The 27,718-nt window shown below is 46.3% G+C and overlaps 2 protein-coding genes across 2 annotated transcripts; both read right to left on the bottom strand.

The window, feature by feature from the left end:
* Window positions 1-13,611: 13,611 nt before the first annotated feature.
* On the bottom strand, window positions 13,612-14,146 carry LOC139072063 (GATA zinc finger domain-containing protein 4-like). Its single transcript, XM_070555253.1, has 2 exons — window positions 14,124-14,146; window positions 13,612-14,074 (listed from the first exon to the last, which is right to left on the bottom strand). The coding sequence occupies exons 1-2, from the start codon at window positions 14,144-14,146 to the stop codon at window positions 13,612-13,614; spliced, it is 486 nt and encodes a 161-aa protein (XP_070411354.1).
* A 1,007-nt stretch (window positions 14,147-15,153) lies between these two features.
* On the bottom strand, window positions 15,154-27,698 carry LOC139072062 (mucin-5AC-like; the record flags this gene model as incomplete). Its single annotated transcript, XM_070555252.1, has 13 exons — window positions 15,154-15,424; window positions 17,861-18,073; window positions 18,809-18,937; window positions 19,841-19,987; window positions 20,576-20,704; window positions 21,534-21,649; window positions 22,419-23,330; window positions 23,379-24,362; window positions 24,906-25,021; window positions 25,515-25,630; window positions 25,815-25,861; window positions 25,980-26,018; window positions 27,648-27,698. Coding segments are annotated over 13 exons (3,270 nt in total), but the record flags the coding sequence as incomplete, so codon positions are not given.
* Between the last annotated feature and the right edge of the window lie 20 nt (window positions 27,699-27,718).

The raw sequence follows: 27,718 nt of genomic DNA, 5'->3' as shown, positions 1-27,718 counted from the left end.
CAAATGAATGAAAATTAAATTGTGAGTTTTTACTTAATATTTTAGAAATTAAAATGACGGGGGAACACGTTTATGACGTCTTTTTAAACTAAATTTTCTAGCGCGACCTGCCTGCTTCACTAAGTCACTGCTTATTAAGGTCTGTCCAAAAACCGTGGCCCACCCAAAAATGAAAACCTGGCGCCGCGCCAGTTATAAACCTCTGCAAATTGTTGTTCTTCACTTTATCAAACTCAGACTTTGTACAGCTAATGTCAAGATGTAAAATTATGAATTCAGTCGAGCTCTTCCGTCCCTCCCTCTCCTGCTCTCCTGGAAACCCGACATCGGCTGTCAGAAGCGGAGGTGAAGAAGGAGATGAGGCAAACAGAGTGAGTGCGACATAAAGAAACCAGACTGGTGTGGAGGTGAGCAAAACAGCTGGAAAAGTGTGGGCGTTGAATCCCCCACGGGTGCGATGTCCATGCGAGCAACCTGTACCTGCTGCTGTCACCTGGTTGTGAGCAGCCCTCTGCTGTCTGAGGGTGGGCCCCGCCCACAACGCTGCGGCTACTGCGGTGTTTTCTTTACTGTGGGAAACGGGTAATAATGGCTCTTTGATGGGAATAGGTTGCCGACCCCTGGTATAAGATCTGAGATGGTAAAACAAAAATCCTCATCAGCAGGCTTTTTTGAAAGTGGGGGGGACACAGCTGCCAATCACAAAGTTTGCCGGGGACATGTCCCCGGCGTCCCCGGTTAAACTGACGCCTATGGTAGTTGTCAATATGGTAGTTGGTCCAGTTGTTGTTGTTATTTCTTGATTGCACAACGTTGAATTACAGCATGCAGGTCTATTTGAGAGGTTACCAACATTCTCCATGAACGGTAGACTACAGAAACCCAACAGCGGCACATATATTTGGTGTCATACATCCCAGTGCAATATACGTTGTAGATCCATTCTTCATTGTGTATGAAAAAGCAAAATCTCAACATTTTTATTTAAATGAAAAATTAATTTATTTATTTAAAGTATTTTACTCACTTTAAAACATTTCTAGAAGCAACGTTATTGATATTTTAAATTCACAATAATAATGCATCACTAAATTTTAAAATAGTGAATTCACAAATTATCATTATTTAATCATTTGTTATCAATATTTTCTTAGTGACCTTATTTTGTAAATTACAAGTAAAACAAGGCATAAAAACGTCTTTTTTTTTACTTTTGCATGCGAAAACTTACCAATTGATGAGAAACAGCTGGTCTCTTCTCCTGAACATGGCAGTGGAGAGGTACACTGACCACTGGAGTCACACGTATTACACACTAAGCCATTAGCAGACTGGCTGCTGGGGACTAAAACACACAAAGACAACCAGTTAAGTAAGCAGTTACCACTACAAAGTAAATGTGGTTCAACATTGGAATCTTGTTTTACATCTGCATGTTGTATTTACCAGATGGATCATGCCGGTCGCAGATGTTTTTGTCACAGCACTCAACATTTGCAATTGCAGATGCAAAACCTGTGTTGACAGAGAAAATCTGGCTGTTTGCGACTGGACACAGACCAGCTGGTGCGCAGCCTTGGAATGACTGAGTTCCTGATTTTCCAAATGAAGTGGCTGCAAGGACAAAGTGAACATTGTTACAATTTCAACAATGATTTCAAATCTTCTGCAGGGGCTCTGCATTACACACAGCAACAAGTGACATGGAGACGTGTACCTTGGACAGAAGCTGCCAAACACACTGTGCCACTTGTGGAGCTTGAGCACTTTGAACCTACACAGGTCCAACACTGCAGGGCTCCAGCTGTAAAACAAGAGACACATACGTAGATAAAGATGAAATTTGATGGAATTTGTTTTAATTATCATAAAATGAATTTTCAAAAAGTGCAGCTTTTGTCGGTTTTTGAGTTGTCAGCTTGATATGACAATCATTTTGATTTTAGGAATGTAAGATTCAAACACCCAAGCTATTTAACGTGGAAACTGGGAATTGCAAGTTTTGTTAAAATCCCAGTGACATGAGCAGTCACTGGGGGGCTGTGCCCATGATGTCAGATGAGCCCACCCTGGACCAAAAGCTACATTTCTGATTATTTTACTTGGTTCTGTTTGTTTTTAAACACAGTAACCATCTTCTATTAAACCTATGCATTTTGAAGGTGATGTGTTTGCCAATTACAGACAGGGTGGCAGGTCACTGTCTGAATCCAACTGGTTATGTTAACCGGTCACCAGGAGCAGAATAGATGCAAATGACTGCTTATTACCACCATATTTTCATAATGTCTAATGTCACACACACATTAACACTAAATACAACAGTCATGAACAAAGTTAAAAAGGAAATATTATGGTCAGCTTAATTTTACAGCAGGATCTACACAGGATCCCCAGGTCTGCTATGCACCGGTTCTGCTTGTGGGCTGCAGTCATGGCCAAGAGACAGACATCACAGACATCCGGGGCAAACCCAAGGAGTTCCCTGGCCAGCTGAGAAACATAGTCCCTCCAGCATACGGCAACGTCTGCATCCTTGACCTGGAGAAGGCATTCCAACCTTTGCAGACACATCGTTCCCTGGAGCATTGCCACAAAGGAGCTTTTTGACTGCAGTGATCTCAGCACAAGAGATTGGAGAGCCCAACCCAAAGTCCCCAGACTTCTCTTCCTTACTGGAAGACGTGCCGGTGGGATTGAGGAGGTCTTCTACGTACTGGGCCCACCGATCCGCTAAATCCCGTATTCCCTTCCTGAACTACTCTTTCATTATTTGAGCCAGATGAATTCTGCTATCCTGGAATACGCCCACATCATCAGGTATGATGAGAATCCATTGATGGAAAAACCTGGTCATTCAGTGTGTGTGTGTGTGTGTGCGAGTTCGATTTATTTTAACAAATGTTCTTAATTTTGTAACTTGTGAACAAAAAAAAGGTATTACGCTGAGTTGTGTTCAAGGTGCTTGAGTATTATTCAGATATGAGCAGAAATCTTCAAAGTATTTGACAGGACAATTGGTAAACAATTAAAGTTTCAAATTAAATTTCAAACCCACAGCCTATATACCTGCAGAAACAAGTCTAAACACCAGTTTGGAATTACCTGTGCAGGTGAGTGCCCAGATGAGAATCAGATAAACGATCAGCTTCACGGTGACGCCCAGGTGAGTTCTGTAGATGAGTCCTCCTGGATTCTGTTACTGAAACAGCTGAGTGGCACTTCACTTTATATTCTACAGAGTGTCCCGATTAACTGGGTGTGTGGACGTTTTACAGCATCACACTTCAAACTTTTACCTCCTCTTTCAGCCATTATTATTTGAAATGAGGAAAACACACTACAACACTCCTTTGTTGCGCGCCAACATTTAAATGCAGCAAACATTTATCTGTAATCAACAAACAGCTGAAAAATTACACCACACAGACATTCCAGCCTGATGATCCTTAATCGCTCGGTTTTCCCGCAACGTTAGGACTTCCTCCATCATGTTTACGTCACAAGTTCCTCCATCATACTTATCTTTTGTAAAAGCAATTGAAATTTGATCCGAGTAGTGTTGAAAAATATTAATTTCAGTATAACATTTTAGCTACTGCTGTTCTTTAACTTTTAAAGAATGCTTTTTTTATTTACTGGCAGGCCTTCGAAACACCTAAGAAGAAACTCAAAGTGGAGGTAAAATGAAGTCTGAAATCTTTTAAACCAATCAAAACTCAAACATTCCAAAACACTGAATTTTTTAAAACAATGAGTTTAAATTGTTTATTTTGTGAAGCAACAAATTTCAGAGTAATTTAGGAAATTAGGTGATCCAAATTAAAGTAACATGAGACAAATTTTGATGAGCTTCATACTTAAAGTTTTATTAGCTAGCATAGAAGAAGAAGAAGAAGAAGAAGAAGAAGAAAAAATCTTTTCTATAGCGCCTCTCAAGATAAAAATCACGAGGCGCTTCACAAAAACAAAAAATGTAAAATATAAAAAAGAATTTAGAAAAGGATTAAAAATATATTTAAAATGAACAAAAAATAGACAATTGTGATTAAAAAATGTAAAGAAAGAGAGAGTGAATAGGAAAGAGGGAAATCAGTGGATCCAGTGGCGGTTCTACATCGAATTACTCCCCGGGCGAGGCCCCCTTTGAGCGCCCCCCCCCAACCCCCCCCCACCACCACCACCACCACCACACCACCCCACCTGCATGAACACACGCATGTTTTCTACAAACAGGCATGTTTTATTAGAACGACTATTGAACATTCATTTTTCTAAGTTGCACATATTTACATTAATTACTATGAAGTTGTCAGAATGTAAAGCACTATACATTATATACTGTATCAAAATATATAGAATCAAATATACAAAAACAAACAATAACTAAATATTAAGAATATATGAACATAATAGATAATAAATATTCTAAATAGCAAAAATGTTTCACACGTAACAAACTAAAGGTAATCACTACAGCATTGCACTTAGAATAGAAAACACAAACTAAAATGAAAACCTAACCTTGATGCAAAGTCATCAATAATGTCATCACATGAAATCTGCTCCCCTACTGAGTGATTGGTACTAATCAGAGCCAGGTTAGTGAGCCGCCCCTGAAACATAGGTGACCTCAGGTATGACTTGATCAAGTTTTGAAAAGCTCCTCTCAGCTTGAGCCACAGTGACTGACAGAGCAGTCCAAAAGTTGGGGTAGATCTCCAATAGATCTTTATCATGATCCATAATATTTTAGAATTGCCTCTGAAATTGTAATTTAAACTGACATAAAAAACTGTAGACTACCAAAAATGCCAACTTTTACAGAACAAATCATGTAAAAAATAATCAGTGCAGCCATCTGCAATAAATAAACAGGATAGTTAGTGGTGACTGGGGAGTTTTCTTCTGCTTGAAGAGTTGTTTTATTTATTATTATGTGAACATGATCAACATGTGTTTGTTGTTGTTCAGGCAGGCCACAAGCTGCAGTGAGCATTTAACAAATCCTAGTTTGAATCAGTAAAAAACGATTCAAGGACTTTTTTCAAACCATTTGAATATTCGTTTAAATATTTCAGCCCTATTAGCTCTGTTAGCAATTAGTTGACCGCATTTAACCGTTAAAATCCCAGTTAACTGGTTCAAAAAATTGAAAACATGCATCATGAGAGCTACATACCTTTATCTTTCTGCTCTTTTTTCTTTTTTTCCCCTGAATGGGGCACCTGGTGGTTTTAGCCTTTTTATGTTCATCTCTTCTGTTTGTCTCCTGACTCAGTAAGTTTCCTTTAGTCAGGACTAATCAATTTGACCTTGATGGGGGGTGACCACAAAATCGTTTTGTTTTTCCTTTTTTTATTCGGCCATTTCACACAATTCAGAGAAACCTGAAAGAATTATAGGCCTGTGTTTATGATATTATGAATGAAATATGGAAGAACGTTAAGATGTGATTGACTTTAGCAATGCTAATACAGTTGATTCAGCCCCTGCACGCTCATTCATTTGGGAAAGACGCAGAGGTGAATTCCCCCGCCGCACCCCTCCCCTTCCTGTTCTTCATAGACACACGGTGCACGTGAACGTTCTCAGTCAGCAGGAGCGCCTGCAACTGCAGGGGGCGCCAACTTGCTGTTTCCAATCCAGACACTGTCATATGACAGATAATAGAAAACCTCGGTGCGGCGCAGATTTCCTTTTTTTTTTTTTACTCCGCGCTTGTGCGCCCCTTTTGTGTCATGAAAAAATGCCGCCCCGGGCAACTGCCCTGTCTGCCCGTGCCTAAAACCGCTACTGAGTGGATCCTGAGGAAGGTGGAATAGGTGGGGAAAGCAGGAAGAGGGTGAGGAAGTTCATACAAAAACCAGCTTAAACAGGTGAGTTTTCAGCTGCTTTTTAAAGGAGTCCACTGAGTCCACTGGTCTCAGGCTCAGGGGGAGAGAGCATACATGATGTAAATAGTAGACCGTGTTTTGCTAACCAGGCAGATAATCGTTTTCTTTTTTAAATGTATGAATTCTTTTTACTTCTCTGACTTTTGCTCTTCTTTCAGGTCTGTTTCATACCTCAGCTGGAGATTCTCCTTTGTCAAAAACTCAAAATCAGTTTATCTATGTAAAAAATACATTTGCTCTCTACGCATTTCCCTCATCCCAAAGATATTTATTTTTATTTGTGGAGGGGTGTGTCCTGTGAGAGGAGTCCACAACATAGCAACAAAACCTGCACCCGCTGGAGTCCTGAGAAACATAAAAGGAGCAAACTGAGAAAATCACTGAAACTCGGATTCCAAAGGCGGACACTAACTGAACACACCTCATGCACCTTTGAGAACATTCATTTGGAGCAATCATCTGTAATGAAACAGACAATTGAACAATGATGAACGGACATTCCTGCCTGATCATCCGTCATCATGTTGGTCTTTTACAACAAAGACCTGTACGTGTACATTCCAAGAAAAAAAGCCCGATGGCTTTTAAAGTACTATAACTAGGACTAAATATACATTTTTGAAAATTCTTTTGAAGTTAAATCTGTAAAATCTGTGTAAAATCCAACATCTACGTGGTATGGACAATACCTGTGATATCCTATCTGTAGATAATGCAACTAAGTTTATTTATTGTATTGTATTGTAGGATAATTCTGCTGGATCTGGATGGAAATGAAATAAACACTGCTTCTAACATTGTTATCTACTAGGAATGCACACATTTAGCTGTGATTTAACTGATTAATGTAGGCACATCCATTACAACTTCCTCACCATTTGGAGTTGTTTCGCACTGAGGCAAAAGTTAAGGGTGAAATCTTGGTGCATCCAGTCAGAACTGCCTCCGGGGGCTGGAGGACTACAAAAGAAGGGCTAATCAAAATGCTACTCTTGTCCAAACAACATTTTTGGTACCCATCTTCGTATGATGTGGCAAGCCCTGAGGTCAGTTGGTTCTGTGAAAATGTTGCTGATGCCCTCCCTATCAAGCAGAATGGAGAGAGAGTGTTTTACAGTTGACATCACAGCAAAAGTGCTGCTGGGTGCTAATGCTAGACGAAAAACAAACAAACAAAAAATGCATTTACCAATTGAAAACACACGATCAGAACACTTGGACGTAGATAAAATCCTGATTCAAATGTTAATACTCAAACAGTTACTCATGACTCACAGTACAGGACTCTTTTTTTTTTTCAAACTCCTAGGGTATTACTTGTTTCACCACCTTTTACACACCACCCACCTCTGGTCAAAAGCCTTTTTCGTCCACGTTTGGGTGCTCTTTTGCCGAGACGCTCAGCCGGACTTCTCCGTTTGCACTGCTATCTTCTGGATAAATATGCATCTGAGCGCTGCTCGTATCATCTCATTATTCTCAGACACCTCAAAATACATGGGACCCCTTGATGTGCTCCACACTGTGAAAATCCGCTCTCCCATCTTGTAACGTTTTACAAGTGATCACAGAAGCAAAAATATAGTTTATAAAAATCAACACATTACTGTAGTTCTACGACTAATGATTATACAGAATAACGGTAGGTAAATGATTATTCAAGGTAAAATCAACTGAGACAATAACCAAACTTTAATAAAACATAATCTAAGATGTTATTTATTTATTTATTTATTTATTTTTACCGTGTCCTGTCTGGCTGTGAAGCAAGCAGAATTGATGTCTGAATGCTGGTGACAAGCCTTACAGATTTATTCTCAGGTGGAGCATCAAAGCGTTTGCTTTTAATGTCACGCCTGATACTTAAAACTTTATTGTTATTGTTGTTGAATGCTTTGTAATTCCGACCAGACACGGAGACAGAGGTTAAAGAGAAAGGAAAAGAAAAGGTGGGGGGAGAGAGAGGGGGGGGGGGTTCCACAAAAACAAACAATAATGAACAAGAGTCTGCTTCCAGACCTGCAGAAAAAAGACAAAAAAAAAAACAAAGGGACACATAAAAAGGGACACAACAACAATACAACAAGATCTACCTATTACTGCGTCAACTTGATGAAAAGAAAAAAATATATATATAATCAATATTGCTTAACTGAAGAATCACGATAATAAATCACAACGCATTAAGTGCCCACCATAGTCTTAAGACCTGTGTTTAATGTGCCCAAGCCCATACTTTTGAGAGCACCATGTGAGCACCTGTGTGTGTACACGCGCTTGTTTATTTAAGGTTTTTCTATAGGAGCGTCCAACAGAGAGTGTGAGGGACCACAGATCCGCCCCCCAAAGATGCGTAGGAGACGGGGGGAGCTCCAAGTCCCAGAGATCCAGGCGCTGCCCCAGAACGCAGGAACCCCAAGGAGACTGCAACCAGGAATGCCCCCGCCCCCCTCGAGAGGCACAGAGGATCGCCCCGGGGGGCCACAACCAGCAGCCGGCAGAGTCCCCGGAGATATCAGCGGCAAGCCCACAGGCCCGCCCGCAGCCTCCCACCCCCTAGCGGGCCGAGCCCGGGACCCAGCGACCCGGGACCCAGGGGCGACCACCCCCGCCGGGGACCCAGCAGAGCCCAGGGACCCAGACCCCACCAGGCAGTCACCGGGATCTAACAGGCAGATGCCAAAATCTTAAACCCCCAGACCCGGTTGCCCCGAATACTCAGGCAGACCAAGGCACAAGCCCCCACACCAGGTGTGGCAGGGGGAGGGGGGACAGAGATCTATATCATCAAGAGAAGTTCCAGGAGAGGGGAGGACCCAAAGGCCCCACCTGACATATACAGTCATACACAAACACAGTCACACGCTCCCTCCCTCATGCTCACACATGCATATACAACCCAAGACTTACAAAAATGCACGCCGGACACCCACTCATGCTCCCCATACACACCCTATTCACTCTGGTCCCGGTACTGCTGCACATTGGGTACAACCATCACCGGTAACCAGAGTTTGACCCTTTCTGCTGGGGTGCTGATGAGCAGGCTCCCCCGCCCAACGCTGAGCACAGCAACCCACCACCCCAGACCCCAACCAGACGGCCAGATCTCCCTCCTAGCCTCCAGCCCCAGGAAGCCTAGCAACAACAGAGGTGGCTAAGACCCCTAGTCTCCCTCCGTCTGCTCCAATATAGTGTTGTGTGATCATGAGGTGTATTCCATGGCTGTCGTGAGTGGGCAGTGCGGGCATCATCCAGCATATGCCAGCTGATACCACCGCACCACCCCACTTACACCCTCAGCCATCAGTGTCTAAGTGCGGTTTAAAATTGGAAGTGGGCACCGGCACTCGGGAGGAGGCTGAAATATCCCCCTGCCAAATGCCGTTGAATGTGCTCACTCCCAAGGCCCTAAGTGTGTGTTTGTGTGGAATGTCGTCAGTGGAAGTGTATAAGGTGCAAATACAATTGGGGGGCAGGTTTCCACAGGAATGCGGAAATGGGGTCCATACCCGCACTCCCTGACTTGCTCACCCCCCAAGGTCCTATGTGTATGTTTGTGTGATGATGTGAGGGAGCAGGAGGAGGGAAATATGCGGGGATGGGGAGGAATGGCTGGTTGGGCTTAGCCCTCCAGGGAGCCAGCTCCCCTACTGGCCCCAATAGGCACCTCTGTTGTCAAACTGCCACCCAGGGCATGGAGACCCCAGCCCATCCTGCCAGGGCCCAAAGCAGCAGCATTACAGAGCCTCACGGAGTCCGAGGGCACCAACCCAGCCCCACCCCAGCAGAATATCTATGCCCACCCCTGCATTTGCACAACTTCCAGAATATATAAGACATGGGACATCCAGGTAAGGTTGGGTCCTCCCCCTCCTGGACCTCCCCCTCCCCTGTGATGGAACGGCAGAGGAGCCAAGGCCTACCTGAGGCCTCCGAACCCGCGCCAGGCACTGCTGGGTGTCCCTGCCTTCTTCCCGGCAGCATACATGTCAGGACCCGACCCCCAAGGCCCCGCCCAGATCCCCACACGGGGCCGGCCACCCCCAAACCCCGAGCCCCCAGGCCCCCACCCAGACCCGCCCAGGGGCATTGCAGCCGCCAGGCAGTGACCCATGGCCGCCGCCAAGATCCCCAAGAGGCCCCACTCACAACCGCCATCAGTCCACCCCCCGAGGCAACCCAAGCACCTCCAGAGGGGGGCAACGGCCCCCAGTCCCAGACACCCCCAGTGAACCCACCTCCAGGGAACATCCGGATACTCCAAACTCAGACCCCACACCCCCCCACCCACACCATCCCGCAGGACAACATCAACGGCCCCCCACCCTCGCTATGTGATGGAACCGATCAAAGGAGCCCAGAGAGATTCATCTGAAGTGGAAGCAGAGGCTATATCAAGTGCAATATGATCTAACAAAAGATTTCTATACTGGTTAATGCAGAGAGTTTCTCTATTTTTCCAATTCAAGAGGATAGTTTTCTTAGCGATGCATATGGCAGTCAGAACCACGTGAACCAAAGATGTTGCAATCGGGACATCGTCCAGCTTCCCCAGTAAACAAAGAGAGGGGGAAGTTGGGATATGACATTTCAGACATTTTGACAGATCCTCACATACTCTACCCCAAAATTCCTGGACAGGTGGGCAGGACCACAGTGCATGAATGTAATTGTCAGGAATGTTGTTTGTGCAGTGTGTACAGGTGTCAGACGACACAAACCCCATCTTGAACATCCGATGACCTGTATAGTGTACTCTGTGTAGAATTTTGTACTGAATTAATTGTAAATTGGGGTGTCTGATCATTTTAAAAGTTTTTAAACAAGTTTGGGACCAGAAGTCCTGGTCAAAGCTAACTGATAGATCCACCTCCCATTTTTCAATAGGGATTGCAATTTTATCGTCTATTTTGGACAATGTCTTATATACTTTAGACAGTAGTTTGGGGGGTTTGAGATTATAAAAGTCTAATACCCTTGGTGGTGTTTGTAATTCTATTTTATTGAGCTTAAATTTTTGTTTGACTACAGATTTAATTTGGTGATATTCTAAAAAGCTATTCTTATCCATTCCAAATTGGGAGACTATTTGATTAAATGGGATGAAGTCCAATCCTTCATTTATGTGTTCCAGGTATAGGATTCCTTTATTTTTCCAGTCCGGAAGGTTCATCTAAATCTAAGATGTTATTAAGAGTCTAATTAAGTGTCTTAGGAAAGAATGTGATTCTGGGCTTATAAAAATATGAATTTAGTGATGTTTGATTGGCAGTCACATTAATCTTAACCTATCCGATGCCAGTGTGCAGAGCTGATACCCCTGTGATGAGAGTTCTCAGCGATCCAGCTGGCCGCAAGCTCGTCTCAACCAGGCGAATTGTTCTGACTTCTGGGTTATCAGAGATCGTAGTACCTTAAAATCCGCCTGGCTGGTCAAGAGATACACGCTGGGCGTCCGCTGGTGGCTCAAGGGTTGTTTCCCGACTGATGACGTTGTTGAGGTTTAAAACTAATAATGGTTGTTTTTAGTTCTGAAAAAGGGTGGTTCTGTGCTGCTAAAAAGTATTCTTTTGTGAGATCTGCTGGATCTCACAAGGGGTGTCGTTTAGCCTTTTTGGAACTGTGGAGGACAGCCATTGTTTCAGTTTAGAGTGGCACACGGTTTCTCTGGAAAAGTGTTGGATAGTGTCATGACCCTTGCATGCCATGGCTTTCTTATGCTACAACCTAAATACTTTCACTGCTTTGCTTTTCCTGTTTCTAGCTTGGCCCGTGTCCCTTTCTAGCTGTTTCATGTTGTTGTGGACCTTACCCAGCTTTGGAAAAAGGATAAAAAATAAATAAATAAAACTCCCCTCTGACTTCCAGTCTGGGTATTAATAATTTGATTAGCACCTCTCCCAAAAGCAGAGCTTATATCCTTCTGGTCTGAACATTTTTCTTAGACAAAAATATAACTAAGATGAGCAGAGTGACTCAGACCCATGGGTACCCATGCAAAACACGCACTTTTTTGTCTAGGGCTAAATCCCCGTACACAGTCTATTTTTAGCTACTGTAGAATACATTGTTCACTTTAATTGGACCCTGATTTTAAATTTTGCCCAGGTTTATTGCTGACAATAATATAAGTTCACTTTCAGTTTTTTCACTCATAAACCCCAAACTTTAGACATCTACCCTCTTAGTTCTATTCACATGGCCTGTAAATGGTAAATGGCCTGTATTTGACATAGCGCCTTCTAGAGTTCTGGAACCCCCTAAGGTGCTTTACACCACAATCAGTCATTCACTCATTCACACACACATTCACACGCTGATGGTGATGAGCTACGATATAGCTGCAGCTGCCCTGGGGCGCACTGACAGAGGCGAGGCTGCCGAGCAGAGGCGCCACCGGTCCCTCTGACCGCCACCAGCAGGCAAGTTGGGTTAAGTGTCTTGCCCAAGGACACAATGACAGCAACAAACTGGGCAGGGCTCGAACCTGCAACATTCGGGATGAGCACTTAACTCCTCTGCCACCGTCACCCACAAACTAATTCCAGTTATTTACATTAGTTGAAACTCTTTGTAATAAAGTGATTTATTAAAAGGGTATGAGTTGAGTGAATTTTAACTTGTGTCCCCATTTATGAGTGCTTACTAATTATTTGTTGAAATAAATGTACAAAGTCTACATCATGTTAGAAGTGCTTGTTAATATAAACGTTTTCACACACAGCCTCCAACTAACACAGAGGGAAGATGTTGAAGGTAAAATGTTAATTTGTTTTTTTCCAGCCATGATACTCATTTATTTGTAGCCAGAATGATGAAAAACATGAGCCATTCAATTTTTATTTCAATAAATTTTTGGAAAATTATAATTCCTTTGAATACAGAAACATGATAGCACATCCAAGAGCTAATGAGCAAATTATTTTTACATAAACATTTTATATATAACAGAAACAAGAGTCAGAATATTGTTTTTGTTTAACAATGAAAAATTTGGTTATTTTAGATTGAAGAAATGCAAAGTGAAATATAAATACAAAATTACATAGCATCTGTTAAATAGTTTCCTTCATTTATAAATATCTTCCTTTGAAAACCTACCCAAAATAAATATTAGCTTTAAATAACTTATGGACATAAATAAATCTTTGTGTGAACAATCAAACACTAGTTGCTATGCATGTGATCTGTAGTTTGTAAAGCACACAATATAGTCTATCATCTTAGTGAAGCAACAAATTAGAAGAGAAAAATAAACAGTCCAAGAAGCATGTGGAACATGGTCAACCTGAGTGTAGTTGCACCACTAGTGGTAGTAGAGGTGGTGGTTGGATGTACTACGGTTATTGGTACAGTGGTTGTAGTTTTAGTTTTTGCTGTTGTAAATGTTGATGTAGCGGTTGTAGTTTTAGTTGCTGGTGTAGTAGTTGTTTTTTGTGTAGTGGTTGTAGTTTTTGTTGCTGGTGTAGAAGTTGTTGACATTGTGGTTTTTTGTGTTGTGGTTGAGGTTTTTGTTGTTGGTGTACTAGTTGTTGACATTGTGGTTTTTTGTGTTGTGGTTGTAGTTTTTGTTGTTGGTGTAGTAGTTGTTGGTGTTGTGGTTTTCCCTGTTGTAGTTTTTGGTGTAGGGGTTGTAGTCTTTGTTGCTGGTGTAGAAGTTGTTGACATTGTGGTTTTTTGTGTTGTGGTTGAGGTTTTTGTTGTTGGTGTACTAGTTGTTGACATTGTGGTTTTTTGTGTTGTGGTTGTAGTTTTTGTTGTTGGTGTAGTAGTTGTTGGTGTTGTGGTTTTCCCTGTTGCAGTTTTTGGTGTAGGGGTTGTAGTCTTTGTTGCTGGTGTAGAAGTTGTTGATGTTGTGCTTTTTTGTGTAGTGGTTGTAGTTTTTGTTGCTGGTGCAGACGTTGTTGACATTGTGGTTTTTTGTGTTGTGGTTGTAGTTTTTGTTGTTGGAGTAGTAGTTGTTGATGTTGTGGTTTTCCTTGTTGTAGTTTTTGGTATAGGGGTTGTAGTCTTTGTTGCTGGCGTAGAAGTTGTTGATGTTGTGGTTTTTTGTGTTGTGGTTGTAGTTTTTGTTGTTGGTGTAGTAGTTGTTGACATTGTGGTTTTTTGTGTTGTGGTTGTAGTTTTTGTTGTTGGTGTAGTAGTTGTTGATGTTGTGCTTGTGCTTGTTGAGGCTGTGGTTGTTTGTAGTGTTGCAGGTGTGGTTGTTGTTTGTGGTGTTGCAGGTGTGGTTTTATGTGTTGCATTTGTGGTTAATGATGTGGTTTTAGGTGCTGGTGTTGTAGTTGTCTGTGCAACAGTTGTAGTTGTTGATGATATGGTAGTTGGTGCAGCAGCTGTGGTTGTAGGTGCTGTGGTTGTTGCTGCTGGTGCTGCTGTTGTGGGCTCCACAGCTTTAGTTGTTGATGCTGCAGTTGTAGTTGTTGGTTCAACAGTTATAGTTGTGGGAGGTGAAGTTGTAGTTGTTGATGTTGTTGTTGATGCTACAGTTGTGGTTGTAGGTGCTTCTGTGATTGTTGTTATTGTTGGTGCTGCAGTTGTGATTGTGGAGGCTGCAGTTGTTGTTGTTGGTTCCACAGTTTTGATTGTGGATGCTGCAGTTGTGTTAGTTGGTTCCACAGTATTGATTATTGGTGCTGTGAATGTGGCTATTTCTGCTGCAGTTAAAGTTGTGGGGGGTGACGTTGTGATTGTAGGTGCTGCTTTTGTGGTTGTTGGTGCTGTGGTTGTTGTTTGTGGTGCTGCAATTGTGGTTGTCAGTGATGCAGTTGTGGTAGTTTTTGTTGTGGTTAATGGTGTAGTTGTTGGGGCTGAGGTTGTGGATATAGACTCTGCAGTTGTAGTCGTTGGTGCTGCAGATGTAGTTGTTGGTGCTGTTATAGTTCTCAGTGCTGAAGTTGTAGGTGTTTGTTTTGTGATCGTTAGCGTTGCAAATGTGGTTGTTGGTGCTGAATATGTGGTTGTGGGTGCTGCAATTTCGGTTGTTGGTTCAGCTGTTGAGGTTGTAGATAATGCAAAAGTAGTTGTTGGTGCTGTAGATGTGGTTCTTGGTGCTAAAAGTGTGGTTGTAGGTGCTGCTGTGGTGGTTGCGGGTGCTGTAGTTGGGGTTGCGGATTCTGCAGTTGTGGTTGCTGGTGCTGCGGTTGTGATTGTAGATGCAGCAATTGTAGTCGTTGGTGCGGTTTTAGTTATGGGTGCTGAAGTTGTAGTTGCGGACAATGTTGTTGGTGTGGCAGCTGTGGCTATAAGTGCTCTAGCCGTGGTTGTAGGTGCTACAGTTGTGGTTGTTGGTGCTGCGGTTGTGGTGGTTTGTGCTGAAGTGGTAGTTGTATGTGCTGCAGTTGTGGTTGTTGGTGCTGCAGTTGTGGCTGTAGGTGCTCCAGTTGCGGTTGTTGGTGCTGCAGATGTGGTTGTAGGTAATGCAGTTGTGGTTGTAGGTGCTGCAGTTGTGGTTGTAGGTGCTGCAGTTGTGGTTGTTGGTGCTGCGGTTGTGGTGGTTTGTGCTGAAGTGGTAGTTGAATGTGCTGCAGTTATGGTTATAGGTGCTTCAGTTGCAGTTGTTGGTGCTGCAGTTGTGGTTGTAAGTGCTGCAGTTGTGGTTGTAGGTGCTGCAGTTGTGGTTGTAGCTGCTGAAGTAGTGGTTGTTTGTAATGCAGTTGCTGTTATTGGTGCTTCAGTTTTGGTTGTTGGCACTGCAGTTGTTGTTGTTGGTGGAAAATCTGTGGTTGTTGATGCTGCAGTTGTGGTTGTTGGTGCTGTGGTTGTGGTGGTTTGTGCTGAAGTGGTAGTTGTATGTGCTGCAGTTGTGGTTGTTGGTGCAGCAGTTGTGGTTGTTGGTGCTGCAGTTGTGGTGGTAGGTTCTTCAGTTGTGGTTGTTGGTGCTGCAGTTGTGGTTGTAGGTGCTGCAGTTGTGGTTGTAGCTGCTGCAGTTGTGGTTGTTGGTGCTGCGGCTGTGGTGGTTTGTGCTGAAGTGGTAGTTGTATGTGCTGCGGTAGTGGTTGTTGGTGCTGCGGTTGTGGTGGCTTGTGCTGAAGTGGTAGTTGTATGTGCTGCAGTTGTGGTTGTTGGTGCTGCAGTTGTGGTTGTAGGTGCTTCAGTTGCGTTTGTTGGTGCTTCAGTTGTGGTTGTAGGTGCTGCAGTTGTGGTTGTAGGTTCTGCAGTTGTGGTTGTAGGTGCTGCAGTTGTGGTTGTAAGTGCTAAAGTTGTGGTTGTTGGTGCTGCGGTTGTGGTGGTTTGTGCTGCGGTTGTGGTGGTTTGTGCTGAAGTGGAAGTTGTACGAGCTGCGGTTGTGGTGGTTTGTGCTGAGGTGGTAGTTGTATGTGCTGCAGTTGTGGTTGTTGGTACTAAAGTTGTGGTTATAGGTGCTTCAGTTGCGGTTGTTGGTGCTGCAGTTGTGGTCGTAGGTGCTGCAGTTGTGGTTGTAGGTTCTGCAGTTGTGGTTGTCGGTGCTGCAGTTGTGGTTGTCGGTGCTGCAGTTGTGGTTGTTGGTGCTGCAGTTATGGTTGTTGATGCTGCAGTTGTGGTTGTTGGTGCTGCGGTTGTGGTGGTTTGTGCTGAAGTGGTAGTTGTATGTGCTGCAGTTGTGGTTGTTGGTGCTGCAGTTGTGGTTGTAGGTGCTTCAGTTACGGTCGTTGGTGCTGCAGTTGTGGTTGTTGGTGCTGCAGTTGTGGTTGTTGGTGCTGCAGTTGTGGTGGTAGGTGCTTCAGTTGTGGTTGTTCGTGCTGCAGTTGTGGTGGTAGGTTCTTCAGTTGTGGTTGTTGGTGCTGCAGTTGTGGTTGTAGGTGCTGCAATTGTGGTTGTAGGTGCTGCAGTTGTGGTTGTAGCTGCTGCAGTTGTGGTTGTTGGTGCTGCGGCTGTGGTGGATTGTGCTGAAGTGGTAGTTGTATGTGCTGCGGTAGTGGTTGTTGGTGCTGCGGTTGTGGTGGCTTGTGCTGAAGTGGTAGATGTATGTGCTGCAGTTGTGGTTGTTGGTGCTGCAGTTGTGGTTGTAGGTGCTTCAGTTGCGTTTGTTGGTGCTTCAGTTGTGGTTGTAGGTGCTGCAGTTGTCGTTGTAGGTACTGCAGTTGTGGTTGTAGGTGCTGCAGTTGTGGTTGTAGGTGCTGCAGTTGTGGTTGTTGGTGCTGCGGTTGTGGTGGTTTGTGCTGCGGTTGTGGTGGTTTGTGCTGCGGTTGTGGTGGTTTGTGCTGAAGTGGAAGTTGTATGAGCTGCAGTTGTGGTGGTTTGTGCTGAAGTGGTTGTTGTATGTGCTGCAGTTGTGGTTGTTGGTGCTGCAATTGTGGTTGTAGGTGCTGCAGTTGTGGTTGTAGGTATTGCAGTTGTGGTGGTTTGTGCTGAAGTGGTAGTCGTATGGGCTGCAGTTGTGGTTGTTGGTGCTGCAGTTGTGGTTGTAGGTGCTTCAGTTGCGGTTGTTGGTGCTGCAGTTGTGGTTGTAGGTGCTGCATTTGTGATTGTAGGTGTTGCAGTTGTGGTTGTAGGTGCTGCAGTTGTGGTTGTAGGTTCTGCAGTTGTGGTTGTAGGTGCTGCAGTTTTGGTTGTTGGTGCTGCGGCTGTGGTGGTTTGTGCTGAAGTGGTAGTTGTATGTGCTGCAGTTGTGGTTGTTGGTGCTGCAGTTGTGGTGGTAGGTGCTTCAGTTGTGGTTGTAGGTTCTGCAGTTGTGGTTGTAGGTGCTGCAGTTGTGGTTGTAGGTGCTGCAGTTGTGGTTGTAGGTGCTGCAGTCGTGGTTGTTGATGCTGCAGTTGTGGTTGTTGGTGCTGCGGTTGTGGTGGTTTGTGCTGAAGTGGTAGTTGTATGTGCTGCAGTTGGGGTTGTTGGTGCTGCGGTTGTACTTGTAGGTGCTTCAGTTGCGGTCGTTGGTGCTGCAGTTGTGGGTTTAGGTGCTACAGTTATTGGTGCTGTAGATATGGTTGTTGGTGCTGCAGTTGTGGTTGCTGGTCCTGCAGTTGTGGTTGTAGGTGCTGCACTTGTTGGTGCTACAGTTATTGATGCTGCATGTGTGGTTGTCGATTCTGAAGTTGTAGTTGTCGATGCTGCAGTTGTGGTTGTCGGTGCTGCAGTTGTGGTTGTTGGTGCTAGAGTTGTGGTTGTTGATGCTGCTGTTGTGGTTCTTGGTGCTGCGGTTGTTGTGGTTTGTTCTGAAGTGGAAGTTGTATGTGCTGCAGTTGTGGTTGTTGGTGCTGCAGTTGTGGTGGTAGGTGCTTCAGTTGCGGTTGTTGGTGCTGCAGTTGTGGTTGTAGGTGCTGCATTTGTGGTTGTAGGTTCTGCAGTTGTGGTTGTAGGTGCTGCAGTTGCGGTTGTAAGTGCTGCGGTTGTGGTTGTTGGTGCTGCAGTTGTGGTGGTTTGTGATGCGGTTGTGGTGGTTTGTGCTGAAGTGGAAGTAGTAGGAGCTGCAGTTGTGGTGGTTTGTGCTGAAGTGGTTGTTGTATGTGCTTCAGTTGTGGTTGTTGGTGCTGCAATTGTGGTTGTAGGTGCTGCAGTTGTGGTTGTAGGTATTGCAGTTGTGGTGGATTGTGCTGAAGTGGTAGTTGTATGTGCTTCAGTTGTGGTTGTTGGTGCTGCAGTTGTGGTTGTAGGTGCTTCAGTTGTGGTTGTTGGTGCTGCAGTTGTGGTTGTAGGTGCAGTAGTTGTGGTTGTTGGTGCTGCGGTTGTGGTGGTTTGTGCTGAAGTGGAAGTTGTATGTGCTGCAGTTGTGGTTGGTGGTGCTGCAGTTGTGGTGGTAGGTGCTTCAGTTGCGGTTGTTGGTGCTGCAGTTGTGGTTGTAGGTGCTGCAGTTGTGGTTGTAGGTGCTGCAGTTGTGGTTGTAGGTGCTGCAGTTGTGGTTGTAGGTGCTACAGTTGTTGGTGCTGTAAATATGGTTGTTCGTGCTGCAGTTGTGGTTGCTTGTCCTGCAGTTGTGGTTGTAGGTGCTGCACTTGTTAGTGCTACAGTTAGTGATGCTGCAGCTGTGGTTGTCGATTCTGAAGTTGTGGTTGTCGATGCTGCAGTTGTGGTTGTCGGTGCTGCAGTTGTGGTTGTTGGTGCTGCGGTTGTGGTGGTTTGTGCTGAAGTGGTAGTTGTATGTGCTGCAGTTGTGGTTGTTGGTGCTGCAGTTGTGGTGGTAGGTGCTTCAGTTGTGGTTGTTGGTGCTGCAGTTGTGGTGGTAGGTTCTTCAGTTGTGGTTGTTGGTGCTGCAGTTGTGGTTGTAGGTGCTGCAATTGTGGTTGTAGGTGCTGCAGTTGTGGTTGTAGGTGCTAAAGTTGTGGTTGTTGGTGCTACGGCTGTGGTGGTTTGTGCTGAAGTGGTAGTTGTATGTGCTGCGGTTGTGGTTGTTGGTGCTGCGTTTGTGGTGGTTTGTGCTGAAGTGGTAGTTGTATGTGCTAAAGTTGTGGTTGTTGGTGCTGCAGTTGTGGTTGTATGTGCTTCAGTTGTGGTTGTTGGTGCTGCAGTTGTGGTTGTAGGTGCTGCAGTTGTGGTTGTAGGTTCTGCAGTTGTGGTTGTAAGTGCTGCAGTTGTGGTTGTTGGTGCTGTGGTTGTGGTGGTTTGTGCTGAGGTTGTGGTGGTTTGTGCTGAAGTGGAAGTTGTATGAGCTGCAGTTGTGGTGGTTTGTGCTGAAGTGGTTGTTGTATGTGCTGCAGTTGTGGTTGTTGGTGCTGCAATTGTGGTTGTAGGTGCTGCAGTTGTGGTTGTTGGTGCTGCGGTTGTGGTAGTTTGTGCTGAAGTGGAGGTTGTATGTGCTGAAGTTGTGGTTGTTGGTGCTGCAGTTGTGGTGGTAGGTGCTTCAGTTGTGGTTGTTGGTGCTGCAGTTATGGTTGTAGGTGCTGCAGTTGTGGTTGTAGGTGCTGCAGTTGTGGTTGTAGGTGCTGCAGTTGTGGTTGTAGTTGCTAAAGTTGTTGGTGCTGTAGATATGGTTGTTGGTAATGCAGTTGTGGTTGCTGGTCCTGCAGTTGTGGTTGTAGGCGCTGCACTTGTTGGTGCTACAGTTATTGATGCTGCAGTTGTGGTTGTCGATTCTGAAGTTGTTGTCGATGCTGCAGTTATGGTTGTCGGTGCTGCAGTTGTGGTTGTTGGTGCTGCAGTCGTGGTTGTAGGTGCTGCAGTTGTGGTTGTTGGTGCTGCGGTTGTGGTGGTTTGTGCTGAAGTGGAAGTTGTATGTGCTGCAGTTGTGGTTGTTGGTGCTGCAGTTGTGGTGGTAGGTGCTTCAGTTGTGGTTGTAGGTTCTGCAGTTGTGGTTGTAGGTTCTGCAGTTGTGGTTGTAGGTGCTGCAGTTGTGGTTGTAGGTGCTGCAGTCGTGGTTGTTGATGCTGCAGTTGTGGTTGTTGGTGCTGCGGTTGTGGTGGTTTGTGCTGAAGTGGTAGTTGTATGTGCTGCAGTTGGGGTTGTTGGTGCTGCGGTTGTACTTGTAGGTGCTTCAGTTGCGGTCGTTGGTGCTGCAGTTGTGGTTGTTGGTGCTGCGGTTGTGGTGGTTTGTGCTGAAGTGGAGGTTGTATGTGCTGCAGTTGTGGATGATGGTGCTGCAGTTGTGGTGGTAGGTGCTTCAGTTGTGGTTGTTGGTGCTGCAGTTGTGGTTGTAGGTGCTGCAGTTGTGGTTGTAGGTGCTGCAGTTGTGGTTGTAGTTGCTACAGTTGTTGGTGCTGTAGATATGGTTGTTGGTGCTGCAGTTGTGGTTGCTGGTCCTGCAGTTGTGGTTGTAGGCGCTGCACTTGTTGGTGCTACAGTTATTGATGCTGCAGTTGTGGTTGTCAATTCTGAAGTTGTGGTTGTCGATGCTGCAGTTGTGGTTGTCGGTGCTGCAGTTTTGGTTGTTGGTGCTGCAGTCGTGGTTGTAGGTGCTGCAGTTGTGGTTGTTGGTGCTGCGGTTGTGGTGGTTTGTGCTGAAGTGGAAGTTGCATGTGCTGCAGTTGTGGTGGTAGGTGCTTCAGTTGTGGTTGTTGGTGCTGAAGTTGTGGTTGTAGTTGCTGCAGTTGTGGTTGTAGGTGCTGCAGTTGTGGTTGTAGGTGCTGCAGTTTTGGTTGTTGGTGCTGCTGCTGTGGTGGTTTGTGCTGAAGTGGTAGTTGTATGTGCTGCAGTTGTGGTTGTTGGTGCTGCGGTTGTGGTGGTTTGTGCTGAAGTGGTAGCTGTATGTGCTGCAGTTGTGGTTGTAGGTGCTTGAGTTGCGGTTGTCGGTGCTGCAGTTGTGGTTGTAGGTGCTGCAGTTGTTGTTGTAGTTTCTGCAATTGTGGTTGTAGGTGCTGCAGTTGTGGTTGTAGGTGCTGCAATTGTGGTTGTAGGTGCTGCAGTTGTGGTTGTAGGTATTGCAGTTCTGGTGGTTTGTGCTGAAGTGGTAGTTGTATGTGCTGCAGTTGTGGTTGTTGGTGCTGCAGTTGTGGTTGTAGGTGCTGCAGTCGTGGTTGTAGATGCTGCAGTTGTGGTTGTTGGTGCTGCGGTTGTGGTGGTTTGTGCTGAAGTGGTAGTTGTGTGTGCTGCAGTTGGGGTTGTTGGTGCTGCAGTTGTGGTTGTGGGTGCTTCAGTTGCGGTCGTTTGTTCTGCAGTTGTGGTTGTAGGTGCTGCAGTTGTGGTTGTTGGTGCTGCGGTTGTGGTGGTTTGTGCTGAAGTGGAAGTTGTATGTGCTGCAGTTGGGGTTGGTGGTGCTGCAGTTGTGGTTGTAGGTGCTTCAGTTGCGGTCGTTGGTGCTGCAGTTGTGGTTGTAGGTGCTGCAGTTGTGGTTGTTTGTGCTGCGGTTGTGGTAGTTTGTGCTGAACTGGAAGTTGTATGTGCTGCAGTTGTGGTTTTTGGTGCTGCAGTTGTGGTGGTAGGTGCTTCAGTTGTGGTTGTTGGTGCTGCAGTTGTGGTTGTAGGTGCTGCAGTTGTGGTTGTAGGTGCTTCAGTTCTGGTTGTTGGTGCTGCAGTTGTGGTTGTAGGTGCTGCAATTGTGGTTGTAGGTGCAGCAGTTGTGGTTGTAGGTGCTGCAGTTGTGGTTGTTGATGTTGCAGTTGTGGTTGTTGGTGCTGCGGTTGTGGTGGTTTGTGCTGAAGTGGTAGTTGTATGTGCTGCAGTTGGGGTTGTTGGTGCTGCAGTTTTGGTTGTAGGTGCTTCAGTTGCGGTCGTTGGTGCTGCAGTTGTGGTTGTAGGTGCTGCAGTTGTGGTTGTTGGTGCTGCGGTTGTGGTGGTTTGTGCTGAAGTGGAAGTTGTATGTGCTGCAGTTGGGGTTGTTGGTGCTGCAGTTGTGGTTGTAGGTGCTTCAGTTGCGGTCGTTGGTGCTGCAGTTGTGGTTGTAGGTGCTGCAGTTGTTGTTGTTGGTGCTGCGGTTGTGGTGGTATGTGCTGAAGTGGAAGTTGTATGTGCTGCAGTTGTGGTTGGTGGTGCTGCAGTTGTGGTGGTAGGTGCTTCAGTTGTGGTTGTAGGTGCTGCAGTTGTGGTTGTAGGTGCTGCAGTTGTGGTTGTAGGTGCTGCAGTTGCGGTTGTAGGTGCTACAGTTGTTGGTGCTGTAGATATGGTTGTTGGTGCTGCAGTTGTGGTTGCTGGTCCTGCAGTTGTGGTTGTAGGTGCTGCACTTGTTGGTGCTACAGTTATTGATGCTGCAGGTGTGGTTGTCGATTCTGAAGTTGTGGTTGTCGATGCTGCAGTTGTGGTTGTCGGTGCTGCAGTTGTGGTTGTTGGTGCTTCAGTTGTGGTTGTTGATGCTGCAGTTGTGGTTGTTGGTGCTGCAGTTGTTGTGGTTTGTGCTGAAGTGGTAGTTGTATGTGCTGCAGTTGTGGTTGTTGGTGCTGCCGATGTTTTGGTTTGTGCTGAAGTGGAAGTTGTATGTGCTGTAGTTGTGGTTGTTGGTGCTGCAGTTGTGGTGGTAGGTGCCGCAGTTGTGGTTGTTGGTGCTGCAGTTGTGGTTGTAGGTGCTGCAATTGTGGTTGTAGGTGCAGCAGTTGTGGTTGTAGGTGCTGCAGTTGTGGTTGTTGGTGTTGCGGTTGTGGTGGTTTGTGCTGAAGTGGAAGTTGTATGTGCAGCAGTTGTGGTTGTTGGTGCTGCAGTTGTGGTTGTAGGTGCTTTAGTTGCGGTTGTTGGTGCTGCAGTTGTGGTTGTAGGTGGGGCAGTTGTGGTTGTAGGTGCTGCAGTCGTGGTTGTTGATGCTGCAGTTGTGGTTGTTGGTTCTGCGGTTGTGGTGGTTTGTGCTGAAGTGGTAATTGTATGTGCTGCAGTTGGGGTTGTTGGTGCTGCAGTTGTGGTTGTAGGTGCTTCAGTTGCGGTCGTTGGTGCTGCAGTTGTGGTTGTAGATGCTGCAGTTGTGGTTGTTGTTGTTGCTGCGGTTGTGGTAGTTTGTGCTGAAGTGGAAGTTGTATGTGCTGTAGTTGTGGTTGTTGGTGCTGCAGTTGTAGTTGTAGGTGCTTCAGTTGTGGTCGTTGGTGCTGCAGTTGTGGTTTTAGTATCTGCAGATGTGGTTGTTGGTGCTGCGGTTGTGGTGGTTTGTGCTGAAGTGGAAGTTGTCTGTGCTGCAGTTGTGATTGTTGGTGCTGCAGTTGTGGTGGTAGGTGCTTCAGTTGTGGTTGTTGGTGCTGCAGTTGTGGTTGTAGGTGCTGCAGTTAAGGTTGTAGGTGCTGCAGTTGTGGTTGTAGGTGCTACAGTTGTTGGTGCTGTAGATATGGTTGTTGGTGCTGCAGTTGTGTTTGCTGGTCCTGCAGTTGTGGTGGTAGGTGCTGCACTTGTTGGTGCTACAGTTATTGATGCTGCAGGTGTGGTTGTCGATTCTGAAGTTGTGGTTGTCGATGCTGCAGTTGTGGTTGTCGGTGCTGCCGTTGTGGTTGTTGGTGCTGCGGTTGTGGTGGTTTGTGCTGAAGTGGTAGTTGTATGTGCTGCAGTTTTGGTTGTAGGTGCTGCAGTTGTGGTTGTTGGTGCTGCGGTTGTGGTGGTTTGTGCTGAAGTGGAAGGTGTATGTGCTGCAGCTGTGGTTGTTGGTGCTGCAGTTGTGGTGGTAGGTGCTTCAGTTCTGGTTGTTGGTGCTGCAGTTGTGGTTGTAGTTGCTGCAATTGTGGTTGTAGGTGCTGCAGTTGTGGTTGTAGGTGCTGCAGTTGTGGTTGTTGGTGCTGCGGTTGTGGTGGTTTGTGCTGAAGTGGTAGTTGTATGTGCTGCAGTTGGGGTTGTTGGTGCTGCAGTTGTGGTTGTAGGTGCTTCAGTTGCGGTGGTAGGTGCCGCAGTTGTGGTTGTTGGTGCTGCAGTTGTGGTTGTAGGTGCTGCAATTGTGGTTGTATGTGCAGCAGTTGTGGTTGTAGGTGCAGCAGTTGTGGTTGTAGGTGCAGCAGTTGTGGTTGTTGGTGCTGCAGTTGTTGTTGTAGGTGCTTTAGTTGCGGTTGTTGGTGCTGCAGTTGTGGTTGTAGGTGGGGCAGTTGTGGTTGTAGGTGCTTTAGTTGCGGTTGTTGGTGCTGCAGTTGTGGTTGTAGGTGGGGCAGTTGTGGTTGTAGGTGCTGCAGTCGTGGTTGTTGATGCTGCAGTTGTGGTTGTTGGTTCTGCGGTTGTGGTGGTTTGTGCTGAAGTGGTAATTGTATGTGCTGCAGTTGGGGTTGTTGGTGCTGCAGTTGTGGTTGTAGGTGCTTCAGTTGCGGTCGTTGGTGCTGCAGTTGTGGTTGTATGTGCTGCAGTTGTGGTTGTTGGTGCTGCGGTTGTGGTAGTTTGTGCTGAAGTGGAAGTTGTATGTGCTGCAGTTGTGGTTGTTGGTGCTGCAGTTGTAGTTGTAGGTGCTTCAGTTGTGGTCGTTGGTGCTGCAGTTGTGGTTGTAGTTGCTGCAGATGTGGTTGTTGGTGCTGCGGTTGTGGTGGTTTGTGCTGAAGTGGAAGTTGTATGTGCTGCAGTTGTGGTTGTTGGTGCTGCAGTTGTGGTGGTAGGTGCCTCAGTTGTGGTTGTTGGTGCTGCAGTTGTGGTTGTAGGTGTTGCAGTTAAGGTTGTAGGTGCTGCAGTTGTGGTTGTAGGTGCTACAATTGTTGGTGCTGTAGATATGGTTGTTGGTGCTGCAGTTGTGGTTGCTGGTCCTGCAGTTGTGGTGGTAGGTGCTGCACTTGTTGGTGCTACAGTTATTGATGCTGCAGGTGTGGTTGTCGATTCTGAAGTTGTGGTTGTCGATGCTGCAGTTGTGGTTGTCGGTGCTGCCGTTGTGGTTGTTGGTGCTGCGGTTGTGGTGGTTTGTGCTGAAGTGGTAGTTGTATGTGCTGCAGTTGTGGTTGTAGGTGCTGCAGTTGTGGTTGTTGGTGCTGCGGTTGTGGTGGTTTGTGCTGAAGTGGAAGTTGTATGTGCTGCAGTTGTGGTTGTTGGTGCTGCAGTTGTGGTGGTAGGTGCTTCAGTTCTGGTTGTTGGTGCTGCAGTTGTGGTTGTAGTTGCTGCAATTGTGGTTGTAGGTGCTGCAGTTGTGGTTGTAGGTGCTGCAGTTGTGGTTGTTGGTGCTCCGGTTGTGGTGGTTTGTGCTGAAGTGGTAGTTGTATGTGCTGCAGTTGGGGTTGTTGGTGCTGCAGTTGTGGTTGTAGGTGCTTCAGTTGCGGTCGTTGGTGCTGCAGTCGTGGTTGTAGGTGCTGCAGTTGTGGTTGTTGGTGCTGCGGTTGTGGTGGTTTGTGCTGAAGTGGAAGTTGTATGTGTTGCAGTTGTGGTTGTTGGTGCTGCAGTTGTGATTGTAGGTGCATCAGTTGCGGTGGTTGGTGCTGCAGTTGTGGTTGTAGGTGCTGCAGTTGTGGTTGTTGGTGCTGCAGTTGTGGTGGTTTGTGCTGAAGTGGAAGTTGTATGTGCTGCAGTTGTGGTTGGTGTGGCTGCAGTTGTGGTAGCGGGTGCTTCAGTTGTGGTTGTTGGTATTGCAGTTGTGGTTGTAGGTGCTGCAGTTGTGGTTGTAGGTGCTGCAGTTGTGGTTGTTGGTGCTGCAGTTGTGGTTGTAGGTGCTGCAATTGTGGTTGTAGGTGCTGCAGTTGTGGTTGTAGGTGCTGCAGTTGTGGTTGCAGGTGCTGCAGTTGTGGTTGTTGATGCTGCGGCTGTGGTGGTTTGTGCTGAAGTGGTAGTTGTATGTGCTGCAGTTGTGGTTGTTGGTGCTGCCGATGTTTTGGTTTGTGCTGAAGTGAAAGTTGTATGTGCTGCAGTTGTGGTTGTTGGTGCTGCAGTTGTGGTTGTTGGTGCTGCAGTTGTGGTGGTAGGTGCCGCAGTTGTGGTTGTAGGTGCTGCAATTGTGGTTGTAGGTGCTGCAGTTGTGGTTATAGGTGCTGCAGTTGTGGTTGTAGGTGCTGCGGTTGTGGTTGTTTGTGCTGAAGTGGAAGTTGTTTGTGCTGCAGTTGTGGTTGTTGGTGCTGCAGTTGTGGTTGTAGGTGCTTCAGTTGCGGTCGTTGGTGCTGCAGTTGTGGTTGTAGGTGCTGCAGTTGTGGTTGTAGGTGCTGCAATTGTGGTTGTAGGTGCTGCAGTTGTGGTTGTAGAAGCTGCAGTTGTGGTTGTTTGTGCTGAAGTGGAAGTTGTATGTGCTGCAGTTGGGGTTGTTGGTGCTGCAGTTGTGGTTGTAGGTGCTTCAGTTGCGGTCGTTGGTGCTGCAGTTGTGGTTGTAGCTGCTGCAGTTGTGGTTGTTGGTGCTGCGGTTGTGGTGGTTTGTGCTGAAGTGGAAGTTGTATGTGCTGCAGTTGGGGTTGTTGGTGCTGCAGTTGTGGTTGTAGGTGCTTCAGTTGCGGTCGTTGTTGCTGCAGTTGTGGTTGTAGGTGCTGCAGTTGTGGTTGTTGGTGCTGCGGTTGTGGTCGTTTGTGCTGAAGTGGAAGTTGTATGTGCTGCAGTTGTGGTGGTGGGTGCTTCAGTTGTGGTTGTTGGTGCTGCAGTTGTGGTTGTAGGTGCTGCAGTTGTGGTTGTAGGTGCTGCAGTTGTGGTTGTAGGTGCTGCACTTGTTGGTGCTACAGTTATTGATGCTGCAGGTGTGGTTGTCGATTCTGAAGTTGTGGTTGTCGATGCTGCAGTTGTGGTTGTCGGAGCTGCATTTGTGGTTGTTGGTTCTGCAGTTGTGGTTGTTGATGCTGCAGTTGTGGTTGTTTGTGCTGTGGTTGTTATGGTTTGTGCTGAAGTGGTAGTTGTATGTGCTGCAGTTGTGGTTGTTGGTGCTGCAGTTGTGGTTGTAGGTGCTGCAGTTGTGGTTGTTGGTGCTGCGGTTGTGGTGGTTTGTGCTGAAGTGGAAGTTGTATGTCCTGCAGTTGTGGTTGTTGGTGCTGCAGTTGTGGTGGTAGGTGCCGCAGTTGTGGTTGTTGGTGCTGCAGTTGTGGTTGTAGGTGCTGCAATTGTGGTTGTAGGTGCTGCAGTTGTGGTTGTAGGTGCTGCAGTTGTGGTTGCAGGTGCTGCAGTTGTGGTTGTTGGTGCTGCGGCTGTGGTGGTTTGTGCTGAAGTGGTAGTTGTATGTGCTGCAGTTGTGGTTGTTGGTGCTGCAGTTGTGGTGGTAGGTGCCGCAGTTGTGGTTGTTGGTGCTGCAGTTGTGGTTGTAGGTGCTGCAATTGTGGTTTTAGGTGCTGCAGTTGTGGTTGTAGGTGCTGCAGTTGTGGTTGTAGGTGCTGCAGTTGTGGTTGTTGGTGCTGCGGTTGTGGTGGTTTGTGCTGAAGTGGAAGTTGTATGTGCTGCAGTTGTGGTTGTTGGTGCTGCAGTTGTGGTTGTAGGTGCTTCAGTTGTGGTTGTTGGTGCTGCAGTTGTGGTTGTAGGTGGGGCAGTTGTGGTTGTAGGTGCTGCAGTCGTGGTTGTTGATGCTGCAGTTGTGGTTGTTGGTGCTGCGGTTGTGGTGGTTTGTGCTGAAGTGGTAGTTGTATGTGCTGCAGTTGGGGTTGTTGGTGCTGCAGTTGTGGTTGTAGGTGCTTCAGTTGCGGTCGTTGGTGCTGCAGTTGTGGTTGTAGGTG

Source organism: Nothobranchius furzeri, chromosome 10, assembly GCF_043380555.1.
Source record: "Nothobranchius furzeri strain GRZ-AD chromosome 10, NfurGRZ-RIMD1, whole genome shotgun sequence".
Lineage (NCBI taxonomy): Eukaryota > Metazoa > Chordata > Actinopteri > Cyprinodontiformes > Nothobranchiidae > Nothobranchius > Nothobranchius furzeri.
This window is presented reverse-complemented; position numbering and strand designations above follow the sequence as displayed.